Source organism: Zingiber officinale, chromosome 5B, assembly GCF_018446385.1.
Source record: "Zingiber officinale cultivar Zhangliang chromosome 5B, Zo_v1.1, whole genome shotgun sequence".
Lineage (NCBI taxonomy): Eukaryota > Viridiplantae > Streptophyta > Magnoliopsida > Zingiberales > Zingiberaceae > Zingiber > Zingiber officinale.
In genome coordinates this window covers 20,072,123-20,093,504 of record NC_055995.1, presented here as the reverse complement: position 1 = coordinate 20,093,504, position 21,382 = coordinate 20,072,123, and the positions used below count along the sequence as shown (strand labels likewise).

General features: G+C 37.6%; 3 protein-coding genes across 3 annotated transcripts; all 3 read right to left on the bottom strand.

Moving 5' to 3' along the window:
• Positions 1–5,677: 5,677 nt before the first annotated feature.
• LOC121987273 (dehydration-responsive element-binding protein 1F-like) lies at positions 5,678–6,542 on the bottom strand. Its single transcript, XM_042541153.1, has one exon. It carries the CDS (start codon positions 6,464–6,466, stop codon positions 5,816–5,818), a length of 651 nt encoding a protein of 216 aa, XP_042397087.1. The 5' UTR covers positions 6,467–6,542; the 3' UTR covers positions 5,678–5,815.
• Positions 6,543–11,182: 4,640 nt separating this feature from the next.
• On the bottom strand, positions 11,183–12,048 carry LOC121987272 (dehydration-responsive element-binding protein 1F-like). The gene has a single exon (XM_042541151.1). It carries the CDS (start codon positions 12,008–12,010, stop codon positions 11,351–11,353), a length of 660 nt encoding a protein of 219 aa, XP_042397085.1. The 5' UTR covers positions 12,011–12,048; the 3' UTR covers positions 11,183–11,350.
• Positions 12,049–16,549: 4,501 nt separating this feature from the next.
• On the bottom strand, positions 16,550–20,801 carry LOC121984216 (serine/threonine-protein kinase D6PK-like). The gene is made up of 3 exons (XM_042537041.1): positions 20,573–20,801; positions 17,948–19,838; positions 16,550–17,554 (listed from the first exon to the last, which is right to left on the bottom strand). The coding sequence occupies exons 2-3, from the start codon at positions 19,690–19,692 to the stop codon at positions 16,696–16,698; spliced, it is 2,604 nt and encodes an 867-aa protein (XP_042392975.1). The 5' UTR covers positions 19,693–19,838; positions 20,573–20,801; the 3' UTR covers positions 16,550–16,695.
• Positions 20,802–21,382: the final 581 nt, after the last annotated feature.

Below are 21,382 nucleotides of genomic sequence, written 5' to 3'. Positions count from 1 at the left end.
ACCCCCAATGTGACAAAACTCTATCTCTATATAACGGCTATGCAAATGTCAAGTGATAAAGTTTTATCCATCTCTGAGGGCCTGGACCATATCCAGGCACCCAGAGCATTACTAACATGGACCCAAAGTTGATTTGCAACATCAATGTGCCCTCTGGGCATCTTGGTGGTCCGGGCGCCTGGATCAATCAGCCTTGTGCTAACTGGTCTGGTGCCTTTTCCAGTCACTTGGGTGATCTCGGCCATCCAAAATTGGGCTCACTCGAACTCATCTTCTGTCCTTCTCCTCGAGTAATCTTCTGCTCTGGCTTCTCGTCTCTCAGAAATGTCGTGCGCTCCCATCTCATCCACCTACTCTTCCGCAACACCTCGTCTCTCAGACGCACCGAGTCTGTCGACTCTTTTCCATGGCATCATTCTCGCTAACTGTGTCTTTCGCTCAACTTCCTGTGCTCCTAAGTTTCTATACACTTAGACACAAGGATCAGACACAACAAGACCTAACTTGACTTGGTTGATCACATCAAAATTATCACAAGGTACTTACACTCTTCACACCCCTTAATCACTTAACGGTCAGTTATAAGTTGACCATGTAATTTACCTCCCTTCACATAACCTTGGAACAAATTGTGAAGGACGATTGAGGTGAACGTAATCACTTTTTTACAACAACGATGGCCATTGACCTCCTCATAGCTATTGCGGAGGCTATTGTAGCCTCCTCACTATGCGGTGTTTGGAAAGACCTTGCATGGTGACACCTTGAGGAGGCTCCAATCTCACGGTGACCTTGCAACAACACTGCGATATAGTGATAGAGCCAGAAATTATAATCTATCAAGACTGATCCTGTTTGAAAGCGGAGAAGATGACAAGATAGGGATGTGACTGTGGGGTTGACTAAATGGCGACTCTGTGCAGTCCTACAATATAAAAGGTGTCAGTGTGTTAGTTAGAGCCCTAGAGCCAATCATTTGATGATTGTATGGACTCATGTATATCATATTTTTGTATATTAATAAAGGCATTTGTTTGGTTATTATACTTATTTGTATTAGTGCCAAATAGACTAAGTATAATAGCGTCCTTGAATAGAAGGTTTATACCTATATCAATCGATTAGTTGAATCGATAGTGAGATGATATAGGGACACTACTCTAAATCATTCCTAGTCGAGTATTAACATTCAGGGACAATGTTAATGCAATAAGATTAGCATGTAGGTCAGTTCGATGACTTGATCTCACAAGTCATGGATATAGAGATATCAAGCTGACACATGGGTATACATTGGAGAATGTATACTGAATGACCCGCCATGAGAAAGTATCATGGATCGTTATATGAGTGTCATATACTTTCTCATGTGGCTATTAGTATGACTATTAGTCCTTGGACCTGAAGTCACCATGGATCCCTACATAAGGAGTTATGTACTTTGGTTTCGTCAAACGTCACTCGTAACTGGGTGGACTATAAAGGCGATTACTGGGTATGTAACGAATTATGCAGAGGGATGTGAGTGATGTAGATGGGATCTATCCCTCCCATATGACGGGAGCGACATCGCTATTCTTGATAGAGTGAGACCACTAAGTGCATGGTCATGCCCAAATGAGTCAACATTAGATGTTGAGCTCATTTGATCGAGTGAGTCTACTTGGAGTTCAAGATTTAGATTGATTAGAGGATGACACGGTCTATGCCTCACATTGATCAATCTAGATGTCTAGGATAGAAGGACAATGTCATATATTTTGTGAGGAGTCACAATTGGTAGTCACAAGGTGATGTCGGATCTCGACATTCTTGTAACTTGAGTAGTAATGATGTGTTGCTAGATACCGCTCATTACTTATGCTCCTAAATAGGTTTAGGGCATTGCCAACGTTACAAGAACCTATAGGGTCACACACTAAGGACAATTAGATGGAGATTTGGTTCATATGATGAACTAAGAGGATTAGATTCATTTGATGAATCATATTGGATTAAGAGTAATCCAAATTGGGCTAATTGAGTTGGACTCAAGTTGATTCATGTATTCAATGAGTCTAATTTAGATTGTGACTCATTAAATCAACTTAATTTAATGAATTAGATTCATTATATTAAGTTGGCTTGAATCATATGGTTGGATTAGATCAACCATGAGAGAGATTTGATCAAGTTTGACTTGATTTGAGAGGAAGAGAAAAAGTCATGTTTGACTTGACTTTTTGCCACATCACTAGTGAGTTGCCAAGATGTGGACCAATAGGATTGCTCCACATCATCAATGTGTGCCACCTCATGGAGGTTACAAGCCTCCATAGCATTTAATGTGGCCGGCCCACATTAAATGAGGAGGTTACACTTGTTGCCATGTCATTTAGTGAGGTGGCAAGATGTGGACCAATAGTGTTGATCCACATCATCCTAGAGTGCCACCTCATGGGGGTTACAACTCTTTAATGGCTCCACATTAATTGCATTTAATGTGGAAATGGGAGTTAGACATGAGAAGGTGGTCGGCCACTTGAATGAGGAGAATAATTTTCATTTTTGAAAATTGATTCTATCATTCATTCCTTCTTCTTCCTCCTAGAGTTCTTCTTGCTCTCTCCCTCTCCTCCTTCCTTGGCCGAACCACATAGGTGCTAGCACACCTTGGTTTTTTGGTCACCTCCATCTAGTGTGTCCGTGTGGATACTTCTAGAGGACCGGCACCATTTGGACGAGCGGGATTCGCGTGGGGCGCGCATCAAGGGTAATGATCTTAACTTTAGTGTAGATCTAAAGTTTTTACAAACTCGTACAAGAAAAAGGTTTTTCAAAAAATTTTGTTTACGAATCTTTGCACGAGATCCATGGCTTTGGGTGACTCGGGGTTTCCGCGACGCGAAAAAGCGATTTTCGCGGCCCGACGAACCCAACACAGTGTGGAGCAGAGAAGGGGTTCCTAGCATTGACCCTCTAACACTTAAGTTAGTTCCTGACGTTATGGAGAATAGTAAGAATGTTGTAGCAAAAAACTTGTCAAATAACAAAGTTGAGCATACTCCCTCCTGTAATGGGAACCCCCTTTTATAGTATTACTATAGTGTTTATGCACGTATTTCAAAGCGTATGCATGTTTTCCCAAGCATCCTAGGAAAAGACAAGTCAAAAACGATCTCTAGAGCCTCTCCTTAAGCGAGTACATAAATCCCTGATGTGGCATACTGGAAGCTTCTAAAGGACAATTTAGTTGTTGGACATGCTTCGTTGTCAGTGGCACATGCTTCCAAAGGATATGATGAGATGCGCAGTTAGGTCCGACCGAATGCCGACCAGAGGCCGCTCGGCCAGTACATCCCCTTTCAGTCATACTGAACAAAGCTATCTTCCTTGATTCAACCTTTCTGTTGTTGGAGGGTTGCCTTCATCCGACCGGTCATGGCGTCCGGCCAGGATGAGGGGGTGATTTAAGCCTTAGCTCTTACCACAGTCACAGGTTCCCTGTGACCTTTCTGCGCAGGAAGCAAGGCTAAAGGCGCCTTCAAAGGGGCTTGAAGGTGCCTTGGATAGCTGATGGAAGGCCCCTTCCATGGAATTTGAAGGCGCCTTCGGGCGGATAAGCAGCGAAGACGCAGGTGCTTATTGACGCTGCGGATTCGGCGAGCTGAAGGCGCCTTCTATGGAGGTTGAAGGCACCTTCAACAACCTATATAAGGCTGGTCCGAGCATCTGCCAAGAGACAACAAAAACTTGCAATCCTTCTTCCGTGTGCTGCTCAAATGACAATCCGACAAAACCGTAACTTGACACTGACAACTGAAAGCCTTCATTTCTTCTTCCTTATTTGTCGGTATACTTTTAATTAGTGCATTAATATTGTAATTTAAAGTTCTAATTTTCCGGAGCTTATAGTGATTGCCGACAAAAAGCGATCAACGATCGTGGACCTTGGAGTAGGAGTTAACACAGGCTCCAAACAAAGTAACCAAAAGTGTTAGCATTGCTTCTGTGTCTTTACTTTTCCGCTACGTATTTAATTAAAGTTTTTCGAAACGAATGAATTAGCCACGAGCGCTATTCGCCCCTCCCCCCTCTAGTGTTTTTCGATCCTATAGTCTGTAGTGAGGTGGCAGTTGATCGTCCAAGATCTCTTGAGAGAACTGCTTATTGATTCACTTGGAAGAGTCGACGAGTCGGAGTGCTTTGCCTTTCCGCCCATCCCGGACGGGTGCGCCCTCTAAAGAGGACCCTTGTGTCTTCTCTGCTCGATCTTGCTCTTCCGAGGTCGTGCGGAGTAATGAGTGGTGGTAGGGGATTGGCGTGTTTTGAGCATCCCGGAAGGTGCTGGTCGCCCTATTATTTGACTTGCGAATGGCGGTGTTTCCACTCGGGCTCTGGGATCAACTTGATGTCCTGTCATCGACGCTGTGGCGTCGTTCACTTGGCAATCGACTGCTGTCTACTGCTGCTCCATCATTTTCGAAGCTCGGGCTTATATCAACATCTCCAAGTCTTCTTATGTTAGCATTATCGTGGTAAGTCGTCCAGTATCCTCTATCTTCACGTTTCGAATTCAAGTAGAGTTCCCACAAACGACGTCAAATATGATTCTGTCCGAAAGCAGAGAAGATGACAAGCTAAGGACGTGACTGTGGGGTTGACTAAACGGCAACTTCGTACGGTCCTGCAACACAAAAGACATCAGTGCCGAGCTAGGAAAGGGTTCCCAGCGTTGCCCCTCTGAGGCTCAAGTCAGTTCCCGGTGTTGTGGAGAATAGTAAGAATGTTGTAGCAAACAACATGTTGAATAACAAAGTTGAGCATACCTCCGCTTGTAGATGGGAACCCCCCTTTCATAGTGTTATTATAGTGTTTATGCATGCATTTCAAAGTGTATGCATGTTTTCTCAAGCGTCCTAGGAAAAGACAAGTCAAAAAGTATCTCTAGCAACTTTCCTTAAGCGAGCACACAAATCCCTGATATAACAGACTGGAAGCTTCTAAAAGACAGTCTGGCTGTTGGACATGCTTTGTTGTCAGTGCCACAACCTTTCTGTTGTTGGAGGGCTGCCTTCATCTGACCGGCCATGGTGTCCAACCGGGATGAGGGGCATAATTTACGCTTTGGCTCTTACCACAGTCACAAGCTCCTCGCAGCCAGCGGTTCGAACAACTATGTCTGACCGGCCGTGTATCCTATTCGGGCCACTATGCTCGGCTGAGAGACCTGCACTTTGACTATTTTTTACTTTAATCTCCACATCTGTCATTCTTTCCTGTTTTGATCATCTTCTGCGGGGCCCTTTTCATCATAGTATCAAAGATTAATCGATTGATAATAGAAGTTATATATATAATGCTCGAGTTTATCATGGAATTTAATTTAAGGATTTAAACTAATCGGTTGATAATAGAAATTATATATATAATGCTCGAGTTTATCATAAAATTTAATTTAAGGATTTAGAATGTATCGGATGAACAATGGACTAAAAGTTAAATATACAAAGAAATTCTTAAATATATGAAATATTTTCTTAAACTGGGTGTAGTGTTCTTGTCAAATTGAATGCATAAATAAATATGTTAAAATTGATTTACCAACAAATTTATAATTTATCTTTTAATTATATTTTTAAACAAGTAAATAGAAAGGGGGAAAAGAATCATTTTTTACTCTTGCAATTGAGGACTTTAATGAGATATAAAAGGGGATGTTATTTTAATTTTTCATACTTTAAATAAAAGTTAAGGATATCGTTTCTTCACCCTTAAAATTTATCCAACTGGTTAACTCTTCTTTATAATTTACTAATCCGACCCAACAATTTAACTAATCCACGCTCCAGAGGGAGATGCCTTCGCCGGCCATGTAACCATCCTCCTCCAGCCCGACAGTCTCCCAATCAATAGCCCTGTGCATCGCCGGCGGAGTCACCAGAAGCCCCCTGGCCATGTCCTCCAGCAACCCCGGGAGATTGAACACCGCCTCTTCGTCCAAGAACACCTCCGGCGGAGCCGCTGTCCGCGCCGATACCGACGACGATGCCGGAGTGCGGTCGACCACGTCGACTTCTGCCGTCATCTTGGCAGCCTCGACGGCTGCGCGGCGGACTTCCTCGGGGGCGGAGGAGCGCGCCCGGGGCAGCACCTCGGCGGAATCAGGGAAGTTGAGGTGGGCGGAGGCGGCGCCGCGGAGGGCGATGGCGGCGACGTCGTGGGCCCGGGCGGCCATCTCCGGGGTGGGGAAGGTGCCGAGCCAGATTCGGCTCTTCTTCCCTGGCTCCCGCACCTCCGACACCCACTTCCGGCCTCCTCCGCGCGACCGCACGCCGTGGTACACCGGGTGGCGCGTCTCCCGAAACTTCTTCCGCCCGGCCTTTCGCTTCGGCGAAGGCGTGAAAGGCAGCCGCGAGGAGGAGGATAAAGAAGAAGAGGAGGAAAAAGAAGAAGAGGAGGAGGAAGAGCAGTCATTGACGTCCATGAATTGAGCACGAACGGGAGTAGCTCTGGTCTGGTCGGATCGAGGAGAAGAGTGCGGCCGGGGATTAGATATATATATATATGGGCGCGAGGCGTTCCACAGAATGTGTACGAGACATTTGTATGTGTCGGAGTCGGCCGCGGGGGCGACGCGCGAGGGACGAGACCAGGTCAGAAGGACGGAAGATGGAGCGGAGCAAGGAGCAGGAACAGCTAGCGGAGAAAGTAGAAAGTTGAAAATGGTAAAAGGTATCCAAAAAAACGTTTTGAATAAATTAAGAATGACATTTCGGCGTCCTTGATAAGGACAGTGACACTCGAACCGTCCCAAGGGACGCTGTGTGACTGATCGATGGCATCACCGCTGCCGCCGCCACAGGTGGGGACCAAAACCAGGAAAATAATAGAAAATGAGAATATTGTGCGCCAGGACGCCACGTGTACCTTCTTTATTTTTATCGATGCTGGCCAAGACTAGTTTCATTTATTTCGCTGGGTGACTGATTTTTGTTTTGAGGTAGAAGATTTGGACAAATATTTTCATAATTTATTCTTTTCAGAGAGTATGGGTTAATTCCGGAGGAATTAGGGGTGTAATCGAGTTGAGTTGAGTTGAACTCTTGAATATTTGAGTTTGGTTCGTTTATAATCGAGCCGAGCTCGAATTTTATAACGAATATATTCATAGCTCATGAGCTTATTCGAGATTTTATCGAGCCTAAACGAGTTTAATAAATACAAATTATAAATTTAAATATTTATTAAAAATTAAATTATATATTTATAAAAAATTATAATATTCTTGTTAAAATTTATAATTTTATTCTAATAAATAAATTTAATATATTTTTCTATGTTTATCATAAGTAGAGTATAAAATCTATAAATTCAATATCAAAATTATTATTATTTTAATTTAAAAGTTGATTTATGAGTTTAACGAACATGTTCACAAGCTAACGAGTCGAATATTATGAAGTTTAAGCTTAGTTTGTTTATCTTAATGAGTCTCATTAAACAAGCTCAAATGAGTTTTTATCTAATCGGGTTTCAAATAGTTCACGAGCGGCTTGGCTCATTTACACTCATAGGAGGGATGTTACGATTTTATTTTATTTTTAATCCAAGGCTTGCTATTTATTTCCAAAATAATTATGAAATTTCAAAAAATTAATAATCTTATTCCACCTATGTTACTCTTTCTCGGAAATGAATAAAGACAACCTCCAAAATATGATCCGGTTTTTATTTAGCTCGTAGTCCAATTATTATTACTTACATTTTATCATCCTTAATCATTTTTGAATGGCAATCAATAAAATTTTCTTCTTTAAAAATTGAAAGAGCAAAACTTGTATACGTAATGAGGTGGATAGTAACAAAGTATTACCATCTTGAATGAATACAAGTAATAAATGAATTTTACTGATAACAAATAGTAGAATATTAAGCATAGATTGTTGGATAGTTTATCAGTGTTGTAGTACCAACACTTATACAATCTGAGCAGTATGAGAAGAATGAGTCGAGCAGTGAATTGATACAGAGCGTCGGAGCTCGAGACTTCTTTTGTAGGCCACTTTCAGTCGATCGAAAATTGATGAGTCGACTGAACCCTATCAATTGACTAAACCTTTATCAAGCGATTGGTTCTACTTCTTTCCTTACTTGCTCGGATAGGATTTGATTGATCTCGCATAATCCAGGTTTTAGGTCGACTAAACCTCATCTAGTTAACTGGTCCCAATAGTTTCCTTAATTGCAACGATCTGATTATATCCATATCCACTTTTCAAATATGGTTTGGTCGACTAATCCTTTATCAGTCAACTAAATCTTAGTTTCCTTCTTTTTAGTAATACGAAACTTATTATGCTTATCCATCTTGATCGATCGGCTGAATCTCCCTATTCAGTCGACTAAACCCCTTGATCACAAAATTTAAATTTTTATAAAATAAAGTTAACACATCAATGCACTAATAATGATGCTATAAAACAAGAATTAGATTATAGATAATTATATACATGAATATAAGTATGATAGTTAGGACTGTTTAATCTCGACTTAAAAATCTTCATTAATTTCTTCAGTCGGATTAACACATAAGGTTTACCCCAACTAGAACACGACCTTAATGTTCTTCTTTTCAGAAAAATCACTTCATTTTAGGAGCTTATCTCAACTTACTCATTAAACATTCGATCCTCCAAATCTATTTAGACTTTATCTACTCAGCATCTTATCATCGACCAACCAAAGCTTTCACCTCTCGATATCTTATCCTTACTAATCTATCAAATCTATCTTGTCAAATGTCAGGTCCACAAATTCATATGGACTTCCTACTTAGTGTCCTTGATCCATCGAGAATTTCATTGCCTAGTACTATTCTGTTTAACTTATCTACTAAGACTTTTCAGATATATCAATCTACACATTTGATCTATTCCTTAGATTACAACAGGACTTACTTTTGAATCTTTGACGATATCAAAATATAAACTTGATTCTAGTACTCCTTGTATTAACAATATTTTTTTTTTTTTTTTGACGTTTGACAATCTAATTCAAAGTTAACTTAAATAATTATAATTTTTCTTTTTCTTAAAATATTTTCCAGTAAATTAAACTCTCCCCCTAAATTAATATTCTTAAAATTTTTTAAAAATGTTAAAAAAATTAAGCATGTTAGTTTTAATCCTATTTCTCTCCCTCTGACACTAAAACAAATTGGTGTCATTTCGTACTTTTCAAAGCAAAATTTTGAGACGAACAAGAATTTTTCAAGAGTTTTATCATGATAAAAAAAATGCATTTCTTAAAAAATATTTGTAAGATTATAAAAACTTTAGGATCATAATGCATTTTTTTTCAAAAAAAAATCATAATGTATTTTAAAAAATATATTTTAAGTTAAAAATGCATTTTGAAAAATATGTTTAAGATAAAAATATATTTTCCAAAATATTTCGTGAAGCAATACTATAAAGTCAAAATTATTCTCAAGACAAAAATGCAATTTTCAAAAGAAAATTCAAGTCATAAATGCATTAAAAATATTTTTAATACAAAAATATATTTTCAAGAATACTTTTAAGATCATAATGCATTAAAAAATATTTTCTAAGGTAATAATGTATCTTACTATTTTATTAAAAATCTTTCCCCTTTACTAACTAACTTTGGTGAAGCCTAAAATGAATTTACAATAATATCCTTTTTTCTATTCATACTAAAAATAATTCCAAGATTTATTAGGAATTCTACAAGCGAAATAATCAGTGATCTAGAGTTCGAAACTCAGCTGCGGTATATTATTATGAATTTTTCTCATCATTAATTTTCTCTGGTTGTTTTATATAAAAAAAATATAGTTTTCTTTAGTCCCACATCTTAGAGTTATCAACACTATGATCAAAGAAGTTTCTATAAATATTTTAGGCCAACAATGTTAAAAAATATACTTTTCTTAATTTTTTTTACTAAGATAAATATAATATTAAATTAAATTAATTTTTTTTCATAGGGAACCTTTATGCCGTAAGGGTGACACTCGAAAATCTAAATAATTCAGATTTTCAAAGACCCAAGTAATTCAGATTTTCAAAAGTTATGTACTTTACTCTAATGACTCAACTAATGACTCAACTTTAATATTTTAATGTTAAAATATTTTAATTAATATAATTTTATTATAAAGGCTCAAAATGATTTCAATGTAGCACGATTACTAGTATACAAGAATATTTTTAAGATGGTTTTTAAAAATATGCTAAATAAAAGTGTGCGCTCACGACAGCCCAAGATCGCAACAAGGATTAGCTTATGAATCATCACAATGGCCATTACGGCTTCCTTGCAGTGCGGCTGTCGCAGCCTCCTCGCTGCGAGGTGTCCCAAAAGATCTTACATGGTGACACCTTGAGAAGCTGCAATCTCACGGCGACCTCACAGCTTTAGACAGCTTTGCCACGAATAGATCTGATCACAAATCGGAGCAGTCATTTGGACAAATGTCAATCTTTAATTTTAATTATTTAAGACATTACTATTTACAGTTCAAAATTATTATTTATATATATATATCAAATATGTATATAAATATATATACATATTTACTGTTCACAAATCGGAGCAGTCATTTTAATTATTTAAGACATTACTATTTAACATATATATATATATATATATATATATATATATATATATATATATATTATAAATTTATTAAAAAATAAATGGTTAGAGACGCGTTGAATGATAACTTTTATTATATATATAATTTTATTGTTAAATGAATTATATTCTTTTTTTCATACCATTTAAATAATTTTTATCATATAAATTATTGATAATTTTTATAAATTCAATATTAAATGAAAGACCATGGATTAATTAAGAATCTTAAATAAGATTAATAAATTTAATAAGTTAAACGTGTATTGGTCTAACGTCAAATAATTTAAAATAAATATATTATAAAATTAACTTAAATATGAAACTAGGATATATATTCTCATATTAAAAACTTGAAACAAGTAGCTTTAAAAATTAATTAGTTTCTAAGAATTCTACATAATTTAAGATAAATAGATTAAAAACTTAATTTAAATAGAAAGTAAATCAGATCTAGTCGTCCTCAAGGCTGGACGCATGACATCTGTGGCGTGAAGTAAGGTTCGATTGTTAAATAAGTAAATATGAAAAAAAAAACATTTTAACTCTTGCATGTTGCAATTCATGCTTTAGGACTTTAATGAGATCTACAAAGAGGGTGTTGTTTTAGTTTTTTTCTTCATCTAAACAAAAAATTAAGGATTATCTTTTTCGTTTAATTCTTCTTTATCATTTACTCATCCATACTTCCAACTCAATAATTTAACTAATCAACGGTCCAAAGGGAGATGCCGTCGCCGGCCATGTAACCGTCCTCCTCCGGTTCGAGAGTCTCCCAATCAATCGCCCTGTGCATTGCCGGCGGCGTCACCAGAAGCCCCCTGGCCATGTCCTCCATCAACCCCGGGAGATTGAACACTGCCTCTTCGTCCACGAACACCTCCGGCCGAGCCGCTGTCCACGTCGCTCCCGGCAACGATGCCGGAGCGCGGTCGACCACGTCGACGTCGACCATCATGTTGGCAGCCTCGACGGCTGCGCGGCGGACGTCCTCGGGGGCGGCGGAGCGCGCCCGGGGCAGCGCCTCGGCGGAATCGGGGAAGTTGAGGTGGGCGGAGGCGGCGCCGCGGAGGGCGATGGCGGCGACGTCGTGGGCCCGGGCGGCCATTTCCGGTGTGGGGAAGGTGCCGAGCCAGATTCGTCTCTTCTTCCCCGGCTCCCGCGCCTCCGACACCCACTTCCGGCCGCCTCCGCGCGACCGCACGCCGTGGTACACCGGGTGGCGCGTCTCCCGGAACTTCTTCCGCCCGGACTTTCGCTTCGGCGAAGGCGTGAAAGGCAGCCGAATGGAGGAGGAGGAGAAGGAGGAGGAGGAGGAGGAGGAGGAAAAAGAAGAAGAGGAGGAGGAGCAGTCGTCGACGTCCATGAGCACGATCAGGAGTAGGTCTGGTGGAGTAGCAGAGTGCGGGGATTATTTATAGGCGCGAGGCGTTCGACCGAATGTGTACGCGGCGGAGGCGGCCGCGGGGGCGACGCGCGAGGGACGAGACTAGCCAGGTTAACCTTCTCTTCGAGCAAAAGGTACCCGTTCGAGAACAACGAAGAGTGGAAAAAGGTTTCCAAAAACAAAAGCATAAAAAAAACGTTGTGAATAATAAATTAAGAATGGCAATTGGTGGAGTGGATAAGGTTCAAGACCGAAGACGGGACGTGAACGAACCGTCCCACGGGACACTGAGTGACTGATCATTGTCCCTGTCTGCCGCCATCACCATGTCGACTTCTGGAATCATCCTGTGGGCCCAAAAACCAGGTGTCAGACTGTGATTTGCTCTTCGCCCATTTGCGGTCTCGCCAGGCTTTTCATATCTGATTCTATCTACTGTTCAAAAATGTCAGCCATATTTCTAAAAAAAAGAAGAAAATAATAAGAAAAAAAAACTGAATATTGTGCGAAGGCTGTTCTTAATTTCAATCCGTGCCGGCCAAGACTATTTTCATGCGTGTTATTTATTTCCAAAGTAATTGCAAATTTCCAAATAATTAAAAATCTGATTCCGCTTGTCGAATAAATCCAAAATATAATTAATCATAATAACAATTGCTCTTTACCTTCTCCTTCTCCCCGTGACACAGTCTCATCTCGATTCCCGTCAACATTAATTGTAATGGATAATCTTAATAAATTATAATTTGACTCAATATTACATTTAGATGTCATTTGATTTAAGAGTTTAGGAATGAGAGAATGAATTTTAAGATTTTAAAATGAAATAAAAAAAAGTTAAGTATGGATGAAATCCACCTCATTCCTTTGATTTTAATGGAATAGGAATGAGAAATAAATTTTGGACGGAAATATATTTAATATATTTGTTTATTTTTTCTTTCATTTCACACTCTTTTTCTTTTTCTCTCTTATCATACTTTCTCTCTCCTCATTCTATCATCACACTTTCTCTTTCAACATACTTTCATTATCCTGATATTTTCTCTCTCATCAATTTTTCTTATCATACTCTCTCTCCACATTTTCTCTGATAACACTTTATCTCTATTCATTTTTTCTAATCACACTCTTTCTCCTCATATTTTCTTATCACGCTTTCTCTCTCTTTATTTTTTTCCCATCACACTTTCTCTCTCATCATACTTTCTCTCTCCTCAATCTTTTATTTTCTCTCATCATATTTTTTCTCTTCTCAATTTCTCCTATCACGTTCCCTCTCATTTTCTCTCAGCACATTTTCTCTCTCTTCATTTTTTTCCATCACACTTTCTCTCTCATATTCAACTTTCTCTCTCATCTAATTTTTTCTCTTATTTTCCTTTAATAGTAAAAAAGAAAATTTAAATTCATTCTAATTGAAAATATTCAACTAACCAAATATTATTTTTAAGAATGATGATACCCAAACTCATACTCATTTCTATATATTCCATAATATTATGATACTCATTTCCATTTCAATTTCTAATAGAGAACCAAACGCCATCTTAATGTATATAGTAGTTAATATCAATTCGAGTATATAACTAAATTTAAAAATTTATCTGTTTTACAGGAATAAATTTAATTTGAAGATTCATTTAATATTCAATATCATGAAATCCAAAACGTGATAGATCTTTGGCTTCTTTACCACTTCATAATCTTTCTTCTACGCTATAATTTCATAGTTGATGAGTTTTTTAATTCTTTAAATTCCTTGGCAGCCGGCGGCAATTTGCTGAAGCTAAATGATAACAGCATCATGTGAATCGTTCATTTTCTAACTGATGACATCCCTGGTGACATCATCTTTCTTAGAGCTGCATTTTTCTCAAGCGTATTTAAAAAATAATAACGGCTTGTCGGTAGCCGATCGAAGCACAGCCATCCTAGCCATTAATAGCAAATATTAGTTAAAGAAAATAATTAATCATAAATATTCTTAATACTTACATATAATCTATAAATATGTGGCTAGGTAAACCTGTAAGTGTATTGGCAAGTGGCATTTAGTTTGTTTATGTAGATCAGTCAAAAAGGTGACAGGATTAAGGAGGGTAAATTCTTTGAATACGATGGAGGATTATTGAAATCCGATTAAATCATATAGTTGAGTACGAGTATTTATATCAGGGTCGGTCCTAATTTTTTGGGGTCCTTGGGCGAAAAGAAAAAATGGACCTCTATAGAAAAAAAATATTATACTAATGTACAATTTGAATATAATTTAATAGAAAATTTTAAAAATTAATATATTTTATTTAAAATTTGATAAACTTCATACAAAATATATTTCTCAAGATTCTTCAAAAGTACAACATCGTACAAAATATGTTTCCTAAGTTTCTCCAAAAGTGTAATACTTACAAATAAAAAAAATCAGTATGAAATAATCATTGAAAAAATCTATATCTTCTAGCATTTTGAGAAGCAAAATCATTAATAAAGTTTTCAAAATCAAAATTTTCTAACACTTCATTTTCGACACATAAAATTGTTAAGTCATTTATATTCAAATCATTATCTTCTCTCAATTCTTCCTGCTTATTCGTTGCATGATTATGATCATCATTTTCTCTCAATTCTTCCTGCTCATTGATTGCATTATCATTTAGTTCTTCTTGATTACTCGATTGATGTTTATTTGTTGTATGATCATTTACTTTTTCTTGACTTTCTTCTTGTAATTCATCAATTGAATCTTCAATTGAAGAGCTAACTTTAAAAAACTTACAAAGAACACCTTTGTAAGTTTTAATAATCTGTTTCACTCTTTTCCTTTTGTTTCTTTTCCGACTCAAAGATTGATATTTCTTTGAAAATATGTTTGTACTACAAATTTCAAGTGTAAAAATAAAATACACAAAACCAGCAACAAAGCTAACAATGAAACAACAAACACAAGTAGTGAAAATAATAGTTGAAAAACAATAAAGTCTGGTTTATGCTTGAAGTGATTGATATAATCTATTCTATGATGATTAAAATTGGGATGATTTATTTTAACTCTTTCAAATCTGTAAGAAAAATCATAAAATATTAGCTCCAATACAATATTAAAAATCAATATTGAATATTAACAATAAGAAAAAATATAGATAAGTAGGTAACTTACGTTGTAAGTTTATATATTATTGAAACTAAAATTTCAATTGGAGAATAAAATTTTCTAATTTAATTAGAAGAGATTCAAAGGAGAAGAAAGGAGAAAATTAGCATTCATGATTAATACTTTACTTTTCAGAGTCTTATGACTTAAATAAATTAATGAAGAAAAAGTTGTACAAATAATAAAATCATGGAAAGAGAAAAAATGATAGTTTATCTTTTTTTTTTCCTTTGTTTTATTTTTAGATTTTTATCTTAAATTTTAATAGAAAATATATTTTTTGAAATTTATTAAAACAATTCATATATATATATATATATATATATATATTTGACCTTTATTAAAACAATCTAATAATTTTTTTGATTTTTATTAAAACAATCTAATTATATATAATATATATTATATATACATGTCAAATTTGAGATCCCAAAAAATCGAAGGCCCTTTACCGTTACTTCCGATGACATACCTTAGGACCGGTCCTGATTCATACCTAACTTGAATACTCAATTAATATAGAGCATAAAACTTTGATTTTCGTTGTGTTAAATTTTAATTTATTCGATTTGACAAAATAATAAATTTTAAAATCAATATCGAATAGAATTATTCAAAATAATTATTTTTTTTTAAAAAAAATAACATTCTAAAATAATCAAACGGTAAATTCAGTCAGTTAAGTTAATTAGATTTAACTAAACTTTTGCACACCTCTATCTATTGCCGTCCCTAGGCTGGATTCTTCACGACCATGGCTGAAAAGCCTTCCAGTTTGTGATGCCAAATGGGTTATATGTGCATAAGTTGTTCGGTAAAATAATCATAGCCAAATATCCAGACTATCATTTTTGCAGTGAAGGAAATCTGACAAGCAATCTGGCAAGCCAGAAAACAAACGAACGCTACATTGATTTTGAATAGAACAGTTTAGGGATTTCAATGAAATTTCACCTATATCCGTCAGCCAAGAGCAAGAAGATATTGTCAGCTGGTAATCATCAGCAGTCAATCTTGAGGCCATTAGACAATCGACGGCAAAAGAACTACACATTTCCAGATATTATGTCAATGAATAAAATTACAAAACAATTCTCAAACCCTCCATAATACAGAAGTCTCTACTCTATAATCATGTGCACAACAGATGAACTTAGTGAGCATGAGCTTAATGTGATCAAACCACAAACAAAAATAGACATGAAAATGTTACATCCTTGATAAAGGCGAACTTGAAGCATAAAGAATATATAGAGAGAATCCACTTAGCATGCCAACAGGCATTTAAATCCCAAACATACCTGCCTAGCTTTATCTGGATTGGGTGAACAATTGGATATGCCGAGAGAAGATACAAGAGGTTATTTATTCTGAATCATATTCATGTTATTAACAAGGCACGGAAATTTAAGCCTACATTTACAAATAATATATGGTCACAACAAGTAGGATATAAGGGACAACAAAGACCAAGACCATTACGGTCTCTCATAGAGTAGAGTACAGATCGCTAAAAGAGCTCAAATTCCACATCCTTAACATTTGTCCTAAAATCAAGACATTTACCTTCTTTTTTCTTGCGAGACACCATAGGGGTGCCAATGTCATGATTTATTGGTGTCTCAGGAGGCGCAGCACATCGTATTAGGGCCCAATTTAATCCCTCAAAGAAGGGCTGCTGCTTAATCTCAGCAGCACCTCTGACTGCTCCCAATCTATGTTCTGGCTCTTTCACTAGAAGCCCCCTGATCAGATCCCTAGCGGGAGAGCTGACACACGGGTTCTCAGGAAATTTCAAGCTCTGAGAAATCACATTCATCAACGTTTCATCATTTCCAGATCCCTTGAAGGGTGTTCTACCAAAAATAAGTTCATATAATAGGATCCCATAGGTCCACCAATCCACAGCACTTCCATGTCCATCCCCTCTAATGATCTCAGGAGCCAAGTATTCATGGGTCCCCACAAAGGAGTTGGAGCGTGCATCAGTGGGCTCCACCACAAGCTGGGGAAGTGGAATGACCTGCCCATTGACTTCAATTTTTTGCTTCCTTGCTTTACCTTCCGAAGAAGAAACCAAACGTGGTGTGAAACAAGAAACTGGAACCCACGATGGTTGAAGACAAAGTGGGTCAATGCAGCTATTTTCAGCACAAGGTCCCAAGTGTTTCTTGGATGACTCTTGTGTGCCTAATGATGATGATCTGAGAAGGGTTGGGCTTACTGAGCATCTGAGAGACAAGTCAAAATCAGAGAGCATTATATGGCCATCTTCACGAACCAAAATGTTCTCCGGTTTGAGGTCCCGGTATATAACACCCTGCATATGTAGGTACTCCAATGCAAGGAGGACTTCTGCAGCATAAAACCTGAAGAAGCATAGTTAAGAGTTAGTTTGTAACTTCAATCAACATAGTAACAGGCCATCATCTAAATTGAACTCTCTACAAGCAAAAATTGAACACAATCTTCTAACACTCTGCTGAAATGTACAATTGGGGCTGCAACTCCGATACAGCACTCTCTCAAGTTGTTCATTCTTGTAATAAGCAATAAAATTGGCACGGTGAACCAACATCAATTGGAAGTTTCATATGTTTGACCTATGAGATGCTGAAACTATAAAAATTTCCATTTACATTTTCAACTTTCAACGCTAGAGCAATATAATTTGCCTATCATGGATTGGATGGAACTTGAAAGATGGAGTTTAACAGCAAGCTTTCTAAGGTGCTACAGATGGAAAATAATTTGTCATATACCTAGCAGCTGGCTCACAAAAACTCCTGCCAGGTTGCGTCTGTCGAAGGACATGTAGATCACCACCTGGGCAATACTCCATGACTAGACATGAAAGATTATCTGTTGTAAAATGAGCATAGAGGGTTGGAAGGAAGGGATGATCTAGCATTTGCAATATCTCTCTTTCGGTTTGTGCTCTCAGCATCTTTTTCCTACTGACCAGAAATTCAATATCCATGACCTTCAATGCGAACAAACATTCCGAATCAACTAACTCCACAAGATAAACCGTTCCTATATCTCCACAACCAAGTCTTTTGAGAAGCTTAAAATTCTTTAAACCTAAACTTCCTTGTTGGATTAAGTTGTGCCGGATTGCTATCCATCTTGCATCCTTTGACATATGAGGCCTACATCCTTTCCCACTAGCAGTGCTCAGATGACTCTCCTCACTCATGCTGGTATTGCTACTATAATCCCCAATGCTGCTTTTTGAACTGTGAGAACATTCTCCCTTTTCTCTAGATCTAGAGAATTCACTTGATTTTGCACTGATGGCCCTGCTGGCGCCATGGATATTTGAGATAGAAAGCTTTTTGCTTTCTGCACTAACTGTAAATGCATGTTTCATAGTGCAAGACGCAGGAGTGACAGGTTCTTTAGAAAATGAATTGGTGATAGGTATGCCGCATGGAGAAGTAACATGTTCCTTTGGATGACAAGATTTGGTAGTAGGCGTAATACATGAAGGTGTAGTAAGCTCCTTAGAACGGGATGGCTTGGCAGCAGATAGAGTTGCACCACTTTTCTTAACACCACTATGTTTGATGGATGCATTCGGTACTGATGCTGATTCAGACTTTCCTTTATTTCTGACATTCTTGTTCCTATGTACTGGCTTGTTTAAATGCGCATTTACACCAGTCTCGCTCAAAGCAGCAACTGTTTTTGAGCAAGATACAGTTGCTTTTGAAAATGATTTCCCTTTCTTTTCCATCTTAGCTGTAGCTGATTGACTATTACATGACTCTTCTGATGTGGGTTTAATGATGTCCTGGATTCTGATCTTAGTTAACTTGGGTGTAGGCACAGCAGAGATAGGAGAAGAAACAGTGCTCTGAGTAGACGATTCTGCATTTTGACCTTGATCAAACATAGTTGTCTTTTTTAAGAAATCTGATGTGACTTTCTCAGGCATGATGGATATCTCAACTAAATTTCTCTTATCTCCATTTAGAGAAAGAATGGAGTCACTTGATTGAACCACCACAGATGCATAAAGCCTTTTAATTGTCCCGACCTCAGAAGTCCTTGATAAGCTAATTGGTTTTGACATTCTCTTCATAGCAGCCATCTCTGATGCCTGGGTAATGCATAGCTTCCTCAAAGCTTGTTTTAAAGTGACAGATTCAGATATGCCTATGCCTATGCCTGATGGTCTGGATTCTCCGACCTTGACTGGTTTCTTCATAGCATTCTTCCGCACCAGACCAACAGCTGGATGACTCGGAGGACCAAGAACCCTGGATGAAGTCCTGTAATCAATTGCCCCCAATAGCTTATCAGCATTGTCATTGACATCCACATGCTTACCATCTTGCAGATTTGGTTTGATTTTAACTCGTAATGTCTTCGATCCGCCAAAGTAATTTTCCAAATTTGGCATACCATCTCCTTCGACAATCTCAGAAATGCCACTAGTTGAGTCCATCGATAAGTAATGACTAAATTGAATCGGAGAATCTGCTCCAATGGCACTAGACATCAAATGACTATCCCATCTATTAAAGGACCATCAAATGGAAATGTAGTAGTAAAATAAGAAACAAAGGTTGCCTTCATTCCAGTAGGAGACTTATTATTTAAAGATCTCTTGCTGATGCTTTCCCAAAATCACTACCAACAATTATCCTGCAAGAATATTAAAATTAATAAAATGAACACTAATCACTCAATCAAACTTTACATAATCCATATATCATTAGGTGTCCATATCAAAACAAAACAACTATTTTTATCTTAAGAAAAATCCAATAATCAACCGATTAATTCGAGAATCAATATTTTAAGATGTCTTCAGATAAACCTCCAGCAACATTTTTCCCAAACTAATTCATATGAGCATGAACATAATGAGCACTCAACAAACCTAAAAGAATAATCCACCCATAAGAACCTTTCATAATATCAGAAGAAAAGCTTCAAGTTTTTCTCGATATATTAGTCCGAGTACAGCTAAAAAAAACTAGAAAACACAGATTCACAAGGTTATTCCCAACTTCCAGAAGAGTAAACACAGCGCAGTGCGACAAGGAGACCAAAAGTAAGATAATTCAGAAATATAGAGGTAAGCTATATTCCTTGTCGATTTCATGAGGAGAAAAACATCGCTTTCCCCTTTCTGCCTTTCATAGAAAGATCAATCGATGGGAACACGGAACGCACCATGGAACACAAAAATTCGGAAATAACAAAGAATGATGAGAAAAAACCAGTTCAAATCACCCACTGGCACTATCATTAAATCGAGTAGAAAACGACGGTAACAGAAAAGTCATCTCCCAAACCAAATCTCTCTGTGAAAACTAGTTATTCTCAGAACTCGACTAACATGGGGGAGGAATAACAAGAATTAGCAGCCGTACCCCGAGCGAATCCACCGCCAATGCCGACGCCGGCCCAGATCGACGAACAAATTTACTGATCTCGCTAGAGGACCACCCAGAGGAGACGAGAATCGCGACGAGAGACTGCGGATGGGGCGATGGAGGTTAGGGTTAGGGTTTTGGAAGCGCAGAGAGAGGAGGAGGAGGACGAGGAGAAAGCGGCAGCAGGAGCAGAGCAGGAGTGAAACGTGCACATATCTCTGGACGATAGAAAAAGAACAAGATACAATTACGTTTTTTTTTTTAAACAAAAGAATATTAAAACTAACTATTACAGAATGAACGTGGTGGTTAACAAAAAGGCCACATCCCGTATTTTTTTTTTCAAAACACTCCTCGAATTTCTAACTTCACTCCCTCGTTTCACGTTTAAACATATTATTAAGTTGTAATATGAATTCGTTAGAGTCACGTGTCGCTCTAAAAACAGAAGATATTAAATTATTTTATTAATATTTGATAAAAAAACATATACATATTTTGACAGAATAAATTTGCTTCATTTCAAAATGCTAATCTCATTTCAAGTCAACAACACAACCATTGTCAACCGTCGATGTGGACAACATTTGAAAGCACGAGGGCCCACTTGATGAGTTGGGTTCCATTCCCAACGTTAGTAGTAATGACTATTATTAGTGAAACTCGATGGGTCGGCAACTTTATATTGCAAGCGTGCTCGACGAAACCTTCTAGTTGCCTAAATGAGACTCATTTTGCTCGAGGCAATGCTAGAGCAACAGGATGTCTTTGTAATTTGTAAGTGTTTAAGAATTGAATTAACAGATA

What these genes read in the sequence shown, in the direction of transcription:
- LOC121987273 (XM_042541153.1), bottom strand. Translation starts at nt 6,466, where the DNA reads ATGGACGTCAATGACTGCTCTTCCTCCTCCTCTTCTTCTTTTTCCTCC.
- LOC121987272 (XM_042541151.1), bottom strand. Translation starts at nt 12,010, where the DNA reads ATGGACGTCGACGACTGCTCCTCCTCCTCTTCTTCTTTTTCCTCCTCC.
- LOC121984216 (XM_042537041.1), bottom strand. Translation starts at nt 19,692, where the DNA reads ATGTCTAGTGCCATTGGAGCAGATTCTCCGATTCAATTTAGTCATTAC. An exon ending in TTTTGTGAGCCAGCTGCTAG is followed by an intron (nt 17,555 to 17,947) that starts GTATATGACAAA and finishes ATGCTTCTTCAG; the next exon opens with GTTTTATGCTGCAGAAGTCC.